Source organism: Chelonia mydas, chromosome 6 (genome assembly GCF_015237465.2).
Source record: "Chelonia mydas isolate rCheMyd1 chromosome 6, rCheMyd1.pri.v2, whole genome shotgun sequence".
NCBI classification, from domain to species: Eukaryota; Metazoa; Chordata; order Testudines; family Cheloniidae; genus Chelonia; species Chelonia mydas.
Genome location: NC_051246.2, coordinates 43,750,156 through 43,763,025, shown reverse-complemented (window position 1 = coordinate 43,763,025; position 12,870 = coordinate 43,750,156). Strand labels below are relative to the sequence as shown.

At 35.2% G+C, this 12,870-nt stretch overlaps 1 protein-coding gene across 1 annotated transcript in view; it reads right to left on the bottom strand.

Annotated features, from left to right (window-relative positions):
* The window catches only part of DCDC1 (doublecortin domain containing 1), a 369,285-nt gene that overhangs the window by 347,618 nt on the left and 8,797 nt on the right, over window positions 1–12,870 (bottom strand). Inside the window, exons 2-4 of the mRNA XM_043549349.1 lie at window positions 11,441–11,719; window positions 9,689–9,845; window positions 8,993–9,155 (exon numbers count right to left, since the gene is read on the bottom strand). Coding sequence (XP_043405284.1) covers window positions 8,993–9,155; window positions 9,689–9,845; window positions 11,441–11,628 — 508 coding nt within the window. The 5' untranslated portion in view covers window positions 11,629–11,719. The remainder of the gene's footprint in view (window positions 1–8,992; window positions 9,156–9,688; window positions 9,846–11,440; window positions 11,720–12,870) is intronic.

The window sequence follows — 12,870 nt, the reverse complement described above, 5'->3', positions numbered from 1 at the left end:
TAAGGCACCCTCATGAGAGAATCCAGCTGTCTATATGAGATTATGACTAAGTGAGGGATTGAAGTTTAGTCCTGGGTGCCATACATCCAGGCACTGGGGGGTGCCGTCAAGGAAGAGACCATAAGAAATGAGGGCTGCAGAAAACTAAGAAGTTAATCTGAATTGAAATTTTATGTAGTTAAAGAATACAATAAAACTTCTGCCATGAGCCTTTAAAATAAAATTAGATCTGAGTTTTAATGGCATCTCTCTCAGTGGCAACACCAAGGAGGTTTTCTGGCAAACAGAACTACAGTATATGAACAGCCTAATTCCTAAGTAAAGTGAAAAATAAGGTGTCCAATTCTACTTTGAAATAAGACAATTCAGGACTGAACATTTGTAACCTACAATATCTCCATGCTGTACTTTCCAAGATCTTCATCCTGATATCAGGAGTCAAGTGAGCTGAAGGGAAAGTGCTAAACAGATACATATTATCTACAAATGCAAAAGTAATATATGTGTATTTAAAATCAACTATTAATTACATTAAAATCTATAATAAAATGTGTAACTCCAAGTTCATTAAGCTGATGCATTTTTTGAAAAATAAAATATGACAGAGCATTTACATTTCAATGTGCTTATGAGAAAAAGTGTTATACTGTTATTTGGAATGCAGCTTGGAATTGAAACATTTCTAAATCAGTCAATAATTAAATAGTAAGAATCCATCATTTTCACTGACATTTACTCCTACCAGAAAAGATGGCCTATTTTAAATGTGCTCACACATATGCTTGTCAATCAGGTTCTGTCACAGCAAATTATTTTGTTTTGTACATCACATGGTATTTAGAAGAAAATTTCTCTCTCCACATTTAAATATAGATTTGAAGCATAGTATCAAGAACTCTTTTTGGAGATTAGATTTTTCTGTAACTGCTTCTTTACAATGTAATATATAAAAGATGGAAAATCTAATTCATAATGCTCAGTTTCACTTCTAGTATACAGACCTGATGACTCAAGTATTACTGCAAATTATAGCTCTAAATGCAATATAGCACAGTGGGTTAGATAGCGTTGTAGAAATGAGAATGATAGTGTACTAATCATTTTAATGTCTAAAGCACACATGCTTTAAAAGAGGGGATTCAGTTTAGGATAATTAGAAATAAAGTACCAAAACGCTGAACAGTTTATAAAAAACAATTGCTGTATGGACAAAGAAAAATAATAAGGGTTCCCTAGCCTGTCACTAAATGTAATAAATTAGTAACCAGTAGTCAAATATTCCGGCATCATATATTTAAAATGTTTCCCTTTTCCATTTTAACTCACCCACCTTGTCTCTATAATATCCTGGGATTAACACAGTTACAACAATAGTGCAATCCCATTTCCAGAGAGATCTATAAACTTTTATCAAAAACTCTCTAAGGTAATTTCCATTTTAATTTGAGACATAGAAAAGTCAAACACTGAAATAAAAATTAACATTTCTGCTTACCTGCTTTTTTTCAAAAAATAATTAATATTTAGAGTTTTGTTGTGCCAAGAATTGACATAAGTGTGCCTGCCAGCCATTTTAAAGATACCCATCTATACATTTCGGACCAGTGGACAAGGCACTGGACTGTGATTCACGAGACTGAGTTCTATTCCCTGCTGTGTGACCTGGGAAAAGTTAATCTGCATATCTGGGTATTAGTTTCCCTTTCTGTAAAATTAAGATAACAAATACTTAACCTCTTTTAAAAAGTGATTTAGGTCGATGAATAAGTTCTATGTAAGTATGTATGAACTACTGTGATGAGGGAACCCAATTTCATCTTCGAGGTCCCTCAAAATTATTGATACATAGTCAGCACAAACTCATGAAATGACAAACATTGTCTCAAATTATTTGCCTGAAATAAAAAAAATTAGAAAATGGTGATTTTTATCTCTGACTTTAGGTGGTCAAGTTAGAATAATTAAAATGAAAGTCTTCCTGAGATTCCTATTCCTAATATCCATCCCTAATGCTCCTTACAAGATATTTTCAATCTCTGGAGACATATCTGCAGATTTATTTAAGGAGAGGGAAAAAAGAAAAATTAAATATGAATTTTCATTTGATAACAATGGACTGGCAATTTCAAATTTCATCAAACAATATCAGGCAGCCTATCCAAGGCCCTGACCCAGCTGACCACTTACACACATGCTTAATTTTAAGTATATGAGTAATCTCATGGAAATCCATTAAATTATTTTTGTTTTTAAAGTATGTGCTTAACTGCTTTGCTTGATAGGGCCTCCAGATCTAACTGACTGGATTTTAGACATCCCAAATACAGTATGATTATGCAAAGAGCAGTCATCCTTCCCTACTATTCCAGCAGTCTTTGTAAACCCTTCAAAGGCCAAATCTTTCACACAGATTAATACATGAGCTAAACATGGACATTGTTTATCTGGAAACAATTAAGAAACTAGAGGCCCAATCTTACAATTTACAATATGCAGGCTGACCTTTGCAGCCATATATAGCACCCCTGAACGTCAGTGGGATTCTACACTGGTACAGGGGACCTCTTATGCATTGTAAATTGCAATATTGAGGCCTGAGGCTAAAATTTTAAAACCTGGGTGCCTTAAATTAGGTAGTGAAATAAAAGTGGCCTGATTTGCAGAAGTGCTGAGCACCCACAATCCCACTGAAATGATTGGGAGCTCTGGGGACTCAGAAATTTCACATATGGATTTAGTAGCCTAACTTTAGTCACTCAGGCTTCAAATTAGGCCTCCATACAGGGCCGTACTTACCCATACGCAAACTATGCGGCTGCTTAGGGCACCAGGAATTTTGGCCCTGCTTCGGCTCTTCCTGCCCCACCCCTTCCCTGCCACAGCCCCGCCTCTTCCCACCCCTGCTCTGCCCCAGCCCCGCCCCCACTCCCCTGAGCTCTGCAGCAGGGCCGTGCCTGCACTCACTGGCGGCACGAAGTGCAGCAACCTGGCCCCAGCCACGCCGCCGGTGAGTGCTGGGGGGTGGTTCCCCTCTGCCCCCCAAGACAGCCCCCCCCCCCCGCAGAGGCCTGGGGCCATCCCCCTTGCTCCCTCCCCCGGAGAGGCCTCCCCCTCCCAGCGGGGGGGCTGCGTAGGTCCCCAGAATAGCTATGGACGGCCCTGCCTCCATAACCTCCATCTCCCAGATAATACATATCTCAGATATATTTATCTAAGTTCCCACATGGTGCCCATCACTATAATACCTGAGCGCCCCCTGCACTTAAGAAGTGTGGATGTAATATGTGTCTCTTTCTCTGACAAACTGTGTACACAACTGCTTCCTCACTCTGGGCTACACGTCTATTGTGGAGAGAATGCCACTGGAAACTTAGCATACATTCCTTTTGCATCCCAGTAATTACAGTAGGTTCAACTATGAACTGCCTATTACACCTGTGCAAGGGAATGTGCAGAGGAAACAGCAGTCTCCACTGGACTGATGCTACTTCTCCTGTGTAAGAGGGAAGCAAGTGTAGGGCTAGGGATGAAAGAGTGATGATGATGATGATGGTCAGTGATGTGTTGTAAAAAAAATTTATACTTCCTAAATAAACAGCTATTAAAATGACATAGTTCTGTCTTGCAGTTTAAATGAGACTGAAGCATGCTCTTGAATTGTTCTATAACCTTGGTCTTTAGCAGGATTTCAGCACTATTTGGGAACATGATTAATACACTCTCTAATCTTATCTACCCTGCAAAACCAAACAATATTTTAACTCTTGAAGGCTACAGGGTTATAACTGGATGCCCCAGCCAAGGCTGATTCAAACACATTAAGGGATCCTGAAGACTCATGAAATGTATACCCGGAAAAGTTGCCTCCCTCTTTTGGGATACTATCACCTGGAGGAGCAAAGCCTGGTGAAAGTCCCTCTCCACAATCCACTGTGGCGCTTTCAGCCAAGGGGATGAGGGAGGCTGGAGAAAGTCCCCTATTAAGGCTACAATTCTTACAGGAAAACTGCTGAAGTCCTCCCAGCTGGCACCTCATCACTCATAGATAGAGAAAGCTTCCTGCTGTTACACCACCACCTGCAGAGGGAAAGCCTGAAGAAACACTCCCCAAACCTTTGCTGGGACACCATCCTAATTTGGTTTGGAAAGTCTAGAGAAAGTTCTCTACTGGGGTCCCCTGACTCCGTTCTCAAACTCCGATCCCTCATGTGTCACAGGGCAACAGAGTGTTCATATGTCAGCACATGCTTGATGAAGCTTCTAGCATGGAGCTGAAGAACTCATTTGTCCTTTGAGTGTGCAGAATGAGGAGCCTATTTTGAGCATGCTCAGAATGTCAGTCAGTCACTTCCTGTGAGGGACCCTTCAAGCTAAGGCCCTGTTGATATAGGTTCTATAATTTGTTAGAATCTGTTCTTCCCCATTAAGATTGTTTCTACAGTGTATATAGGACCTAAGAAATCACATAACACTGCATTGAGATCACTTGTAAAGCCTGGCTGCTACTGTTAAGTAGGATGAAGGTGGTGTCTTCTTGGGAAAGTTTGTCAAGCAGTGTTTCATTGATATCTTATGTGCACTGTATGATGAGCTACTCTTATGCCTGCAGCAATAACTTAGGCCCTAACCCAGCAAACACAGAAGCACTTGCTTAACTTTATTACTATGAATAGCTTCATACTCGTAGTAAAGTTAAGCACATGCATGTTTGCAGCCTATACTACTGTTTAAGTCAATCTAATTTATGTCACTCAGGGGTGTGAAAAGACATCCCCCTGAGTGATGCAACTTACAATGACCTAAGTTCTGTCCACGCTGGCACTATGTCAGTAGGATACACTATCCCACCGACATAGCTTCCACCTCTAGTGGAGGTGGAGTAATTATGCCAACGGGAGAGAGCTCTCCCGTCGCACCGATGTAGCACTTCTAGTGTAGACTTGCCCTAAGGCTGAAACTGATCACCTAGATAAAATCCCTGTACTTCCACCATGGGTAACTATGAGCCCCAAGCAAAGGAGATAGCCAACACAGCCAAACAATACAAATTATTGAATAGGAGAGGAATCTTGGAAGAGAATATATTACAATGACGTATAGTATACACCAAAACATACACAAACTTTTCTGAAGAAAAGATAATCAGGTGATTGTGCCTTGCGCATCACAGTCACTTGATTTAAATCAATAGAAAGAATCTGGAGTCAATTAAAGAAAGCAGCACATTGTGGACATTTGGAAGGAGCTGTCATTCATTTGCAGAGACTTCGGGGTATAATAAAAGCTTTTAGCATAAACAAAAAGCAGTGAACAGAATGACTGAAAAGAATTCACAATTTCTTTAAGAAACAAATTCTTAAAATGTGTGGCAAATAGGTGCTCAGTTATACATCTGCTTTAGAATTCCAGTTAAACTCCTAATTAAATAAGTTCAGTGCTTTTCAGTATATGTAAATTACAACAAGAAAACACCCTGGTACAGAGCATTAAATCTTAAGCCCTCATCCTATAAAGACTTATGCTTATGCCTAACTTTGTACCCTGTGAATAGTTCCAAAGCTGTCTTTGTATGACTGAGAGGAAGAGATGGTGTCTACCTTCGTATTTGTTAAACACCTTTAAAAATTGGGCCTCATTACTGACTAGAGCCTTTAACATAAATATTAAATAAAAATAAAATACAGCAATTTTTTTATTCTTCATTTTTAGCTGAGGGTCTAAAATTTATTGTGCAAGTGAACGTATATCTGAATCTTTATTCACTTTCCTTTATAATCAATTTAAGTATTATTCCCCAATCACTATGATAGGAAGTTAAAAGGCTGAACAAATCCAAAGAAATAGTGGACAAAATTCAAGGCTGATGTGAACAGGCCCAAATGCATGGATGTCAGTGGGAGTTCTATTCTTTTCAGGTAATTTATACTATATGAATCACAGTGATATCTAAGATGTACCACTTAAAGTTATGCCAGAGCGTATGCTTGACCCAGTATCTGAAATACAGATTTCAAATGAAGGCATCAATGCTGCAAGCACTTATGTGTGTAAGTAACTTTACACATGTAAGTAGTTTCATTGATTACAATAAGATTGCGCAAAAGTATAAATATTTGAAGGATTAGGCCCTAAGAATACATCATTGGGCTTCTATTCCTGTGCAGAAAGAATTTACTACTCATGTATGTTCTTGTTATCTATGTGTTAGCAACTCAAGTCTTGTGATAAGCAACATTATGCAGTCAAGCCAATTTTTTCCCCGACCTTTTAGATGGTGCTTTTTGACAAGCTTCTGGGGCTAGGGGAAGAGCACCCTACAGAACATATTAATTTCCTCCCACATACTGTAGCTATTTGTACTTTTAGAAGATACTTTTGACATGCATTCTACACATATAATAAAAGCATAAACAAAGATGATTATGGAATATATAAAATTTTTAAAGGCAAATTTTAACCGGAATTCTGGTTACCCAGTACAGGGAATGCTTTTGAATTATTTATTTTAGTTTGGCAATATTATTAAACTTGTAACCCAGACTGTAAAAAAGCCTATTTGATGCTATTGGTGGAGTTTCTATTTATATTGGTGACTTTTTCCTGTTATATTTACCCTCATGCAGCCCTTGTAATGGACACACAATATGTTACTCTGTGCCCAAGCTCACCTACTCTTTCTTTTCTCAAAAGACAAGACACATCTGCCACCTGCTCTAGTCTGTGTCCCAGCAACAACTGTCGAGCAGTAAAAAGATTGATTATCAGTCAAAAACCATTGCACAACACCAGATTTTGGTAGGTTAAGCTTGCTGATCCAGCAAGGGATGGTATGAAATTTTCAGTAATGTGTGCCAACATTTTGGTGCTAAAAGAACAGCAGTGCATGTCACAGTGAAACACTGCCAAAGATATGCAGACAAAGCATAGAAGTGTTTTTTTTTAATTTGGCTTGAGAGAGAGAGAGAATTGCTTAATGAATTTGAAAATCCACTCTTAACAAGTCATGTGCATGGAAAAACTATAATAAAAGTATCAATACCCTGAAGATTTTATAATAAACTATAGCAACAGCTGTATAAAAATATTACAATAATATTAGCTTCATTTCAGTATCTCTTATGATATGAGACAAAATAGTATTTATTTAATATTATTGTTTAATGAAACAGTAAAACCCTTCTTATTAAATCTTAAAGTGTATTTGTGTGACTATGCTACACACTTGATAGAAAAAATATTAAGATTTGTCTCTCTCTTATTGTATGCATGGACTGTTAATTAAATAAATTGTAGTCAATGGATTGTAATCATATTCAGGGTGATTTTCATATTATCTGTAACACCATATCAAGTGCATAATTGGCGATGTAGGAGATAGGAATATCTTATCATAAATATAATTTGTGAAGTTTTTATGGAAGCAAGAGGTGAATGTATTTATGTGATATGGCTCAGTTGGCGGACTAAAATCTAAATACTTTAATCACTAATGAATAGCTCCATGGAAATAAAAATAAAAGGCATATTTATAGAACTTAAGTCATAGAGTAACTACTAGTCAATATTTGTATGTATTCATTGACATTTCTGTAATACTCATCACTGTAGTATCTATTTATATAAGAGAATTACCACTTCTAGGTGAAACTAACATTATACTAAAGCAACAACTTTCTGTAAAAATTACAAGCTACTGTTGTCCTGAAATTTTTTACTTAGAAGTAAAAATATTTGTGCTAGAAACTGCTCTTTCAAGGTAACAAAAGTAATTTTCAAATATAGTGGGAAAAATAAACCATCGGTGCTTTAAAAAAGAGAGAAAGAAAACATAATTATAAGTACATAAGAAAAGGCTAAAAATGCTCAGAGCAAAGAAATATAAAACATACACATTAGTTAAATGCTTTTATAAAATGTATTTATTTATCCATTGTTAAATGCACTGCATTGCACTTTTAGGCACCACAAGTTTATGCCAGCTGTAAAAACTTTTTTTTTAAAGTATTTTTATAATCCAAAAAAAAATGCATTTAATTTTTGTCTCTTGTTGGAATGGTACACAGGTTACACAGGTTGATCCTTAACAAACATAAAATTTCCCAATCAGTCATCTGGCTTTTTGTAATAATTTAGCTAGCTAATTTTTATTCTAACTAACATTGTTAGCTTATCATAACTGCCAGCTGTTTTGATGATTTAATAAAAAGTATTTCGTAGGAGTATTGTGACTTTGATACAGAACACTATTTAAGTTAATTCTGTAAAACTTCATCAAAATTCATTGTAAAAATCCCAGAATGTACTCCATCATCTTAAAATATGAATGAAAACAATATTTACATCCAAATTTCAAAAGTAAATGAGTCAGAAACAGCATTGTGTGTGTGTGTGTGTGTGTGTGTGTGTGTGTGTGTGTGTGTGTTTGTGTGTGTACAAATATCATTTGATGATTGTACTGAAAAAGGGATGAAATGGAGTGGGGAAGCTTTAATGTTTGTAATGAACAATTTTAAAATAACAAAACATTCACATCTGAGGGTACATGTGAGGTTAAATATTCCACCTTGTTGTATAAACAGCCCAATAATTATTTTAATGATTTTTCGTAAAGGTCAAATGACTAAATTAATAAATGCAATCTGAAATGCTGAACTATTTTCTTCCTAGTGTAATAAACCTAATGAATTGTGTCTGTTAGGTGTCACTGAAACTAAAGAGTAAATTCAATAATCTCTGATTTAATTTATTATATTTTCACCATTTAACCTCCTGCAGGCTCCCTAATGTCTATTCAGATCTATATTAAATTAAGCACCAATGCTAATGAAGGGCAATAAACATGGCTGTCAGTAGATTTTTCTTTCATTAAGCACATTATCCTCTTACTGAGCTCTAAATGAGTAAACATTAGTTTTGTTAAACCATGCAAAAAGACAGGGTGAAAAACATTTTTAATTGCACCCCTTAAGCCATATACTATTTGTTTTTTTACCTTTAATTTTTTTGAATGGATCTAAAAAGGGCTCTCCAGTTGAAATATAAATGTCGGCATCATGGGGTATGTCTTTAGGTTCTAGTGCTTCAGTGCCGTCTGCCAAGAACACTCGTCGTGCAGCCATGTTCAGATTCAGTTTTTCAGTGCACTCCTCCAGCAGCTAAATGAAGGCAAGAGGTAAGGAATACGGATTACAACAGAAAAATATATTCACAACATGACCAACATTTAGTGAAAGAATCAGGACTAAAAATTAGAAATTCATGCTTAAATGATTTACCAACCATAGTAACTGCACTATAAGTAACTTAGGTTTTTTGTAATCATTGCTGGCAGTTAACTGATAACAGGATGATGAAAACACAGTAGATAACATAACATTACAAAGAATTTTCAAAAATTATTATTGTTTCTTTTTAGTCTCACACAATATTGTAATTTGTTATGAATGAACTCAACATTTTACACTCTGTAGCTCCTATTTACTTGAACAGTGTTTATAGAGTAGTATGCGTTAATTATTCACGAATTTTATGTGTATCATATATGTATATTATACACATGCTGGAAAGGAATAATTTTAATATTAGCTCATTTTAAAATAAAAGGCAACTTCTTTCTTTACCTCATGGTATAAAGTACAAACTATAAATACAGTGAATGCATGTAAGAAAACTTTGTATTGGTATTTACCAGTTTAATGGATGGTACAGCAATTTTAGCAAAGATACTTCTTGTGCCATTCTTGTAAGCTGTTGCTTTGATTACCCCTGGCTGGCATTTAATAACTTGGGGCACTTCAGATTCTTTCTGGGCCAGCTGGAGTCTTGACGAAGAGAACTGTGTACATCTGTTGCAAATAAAACCAATTTAGCTTGACCAGAGAAAAAGTTAATTTGTATTTTGTTTAAAGCATCTATTTCTAAGGTCTTTTTATATACAATTATGTAAAATGAATATTTTTAATGTAATCCCTTGATGACTCCTCACATTATAGATATTTAAATCAGAATACTTGAGTTTTTAATATACTATGTAAGGAAATTGGAGTCCTTTAAATAAAATAGATTTAGATCGATATCCTTCTATCACATATTTAGTTTATTTTTGATATTTATTATATTTTATTTGTAATATACCACATTCAGAGAGGACCTTTATAACTCAAGTATGAAGTTGTTATGCAGCATCTTCAAAGCCCTTTTTATTATGGCTTTAATAACAAAAAAGATCTCTTCAATCTTTAAAAATGAGTCTCCAATACCATCAGCATTTGATTAAATTTTGTAAATTAGAAAATTGGTGCTAGAAAAATCAACAATATTTTTATTAGTGTTTTCAGTGCATAATTCAATTTCTTTATAATTCAGTATAACTTAATGATTTGTTCTTAGTTCAAAAATTAAGAGCTAATGCTGTAGCCTTCACTCAGGCAAAATTCCCATAGAATTTGACAGCAATTCTAACTGTAGACTGTAGAATGGGGCCTTCTGTCAATGTTTCTGTTCTTCAGAATGCAAAATATATTCAATGCCATTAGCGACTAAAATGTAATGCACTAACATCCAATAAAGAAAAAATACTCTCAATACTATTTTTAAAAGGGTAATTCCACAAAAAAATAATCTATAGTGCTATTGCACTGTAAGGCTTTTCTTAGAAAACAAAGAATTTCTATTGCATAGCTATAGGAAAGCTGCATGTTTTAACAAGAACATTTGTAATCTAAGGCCACAATCCTGCACTGAGCTCTGTGCAAGGGCACAGGTACAACGATAAAGAACTCAGAGCAGGTTTGAGGCCTAAGCATGTGATTCAACTCCGCTAAATGGAAATCTTTCAAACAATTTTAATGGGCACTAGATTGTACCTTTACACAATCAGTACTTTTATGCACATAACCATAAAGTAGAGGTATTTGACAATTTCCAAGTTTCTTGCTCAGTAATGAAAGTAATAGTTAAAGGACTTTTTGTTCTATAAGATTTTTAATCCCTTATTTATACTAGTGGGCAGTTCTTAACACAAGTAGTCTCATTAAAGTCAAGAAGTCATTGTGTGAGAAACTGCTAACCCATGTGAGTAAGGAATTTAGAGTTTGACTCTTAGTGAGGTATTACTACAATTTATTATTAAACTGCTTTTTGTGTGAAATTATAAAAATATACCCAGAGGGCTAATGGATGCAATTTATGTTGTGTATATATATATATATATATATATGCTGTATATATAAATATATTATGTGCATGTGCACGCACACACACGACACTAGAAATAAATAAATCTTAAAGAATGCAATACATCTTAAAAATGAATAAAATTAGCAATGTCTTTTATTTGTATGTTTTGGAGTATCAATTGAATCATCATTATTATTTCTGTTGAAAGGAGAAACAGCATCAACAGTCACAGTTAAAAGCAACATAGAACAGCTTTGATTACCTTAGCTGACCTGCTGGAGCACTGACAGGTCTGTTTTTCTTGGATGGCGATATAAGGCAGAAATTGTTTGTACTGTTTGATTTGTAGCTGCCTAGGTCTGATATTCTATCACTGCTCTGAACTGATTTTGTTTGATGTGTGGAACAATCTTGAAGTCCTGACCTTCTTGATACCACTGCCGATTGCATATGAATGTTAGGGCCAAACAGAGGCTGTCTAGAGTTTTGCTTTCCGTCAGTATTTTTAATTGCCGTTTTTGCATAGGGGGAAATACATTTTCTGAAAGAAAAATATAGAAGAAAACATAAAATTATATCCTCTTATGCTGACCTTTTGCTTAGTTTAAGTAATTATTGAATATGCGAGGACTTGGGAAAACCTGATAAGTGACAAGCATGGGTGAACTTATTTAATGTCAATGTACACTTGAAAAGTGGAAGAAAAAGAAACCAAATCATTAAGGCACCAAGAAATTGCCATAATAATTAGCAGATTTTGAAAACAGTCCAAGACAAAATCTCAAGGAGGAAAATAAGATTTTCAATTTACTTTAAAACTATTTTTAAGCTTACAAAAGTCTTTTGTTTTATTCAACTTAGATATAATAAAACAAAATAACAGGCCATTGAAAAAGTAAACTGAGATTCCATTAAATGTAGCCTGAGATTTTCAAAGGGAGCTAGGCAGAAATTCAGCAGGAATTAGGCACCTCAATCCCTATAGCTCTTTTGTAAATCCCAGCTGTAGTTTCAGTAAAAATTAGGTTTTCCAAAATCTGATAGAAATATTCCCTGAAATTACAAAAAAAAACCCCAAAACCCTTAACAGACACATCAATCTTTTGTAAAATGAATACACTTTTCTCTCCAACGTGTGTGATTCAAATATTGCAAAATTGTGGCAGTGAATGAGTACCTGAATGTGAAATTGACTAGAAACAAAAGCAAAACTTGCAAATTTACTTTCATTGTTTATTTTTCCATTTCTCTAAGTATAGGCAAACAATATAACAAGTAAAATATAAATAATGTTTTAAATGTTGCTTTAACAATCTAAGATGTTACTAATAACGAAAGTAAAGACATTTCCAAGTGATTTTTAACCTGTTCGTGTTCCCTTAAAATAGTTTTGGGTGTGTTTTGATTTTCGTTTTGTTTTTGTATTAAGAAATCTGTCCTTTCTTCCACTACTAAACTCTAACCCTGAAAACCCAGATTCAAATTCTCGTTCAAGTCATTAGTGAAAATGTGTTTGAATAGTTTTATATTAGTCCTCACTTGTGCATGTCATAAAACCATTGCCGAATTAACTCAATTAAGCTCTGCTTAAGAGAGATCCAGAATTAGAGTAGCAGGAACTGCTGAAGGTCAAGACTGAGGAAAACTGAAAGAGCTATATCTGGGGCAGGTTGCAGAACCTACCTGATTTAT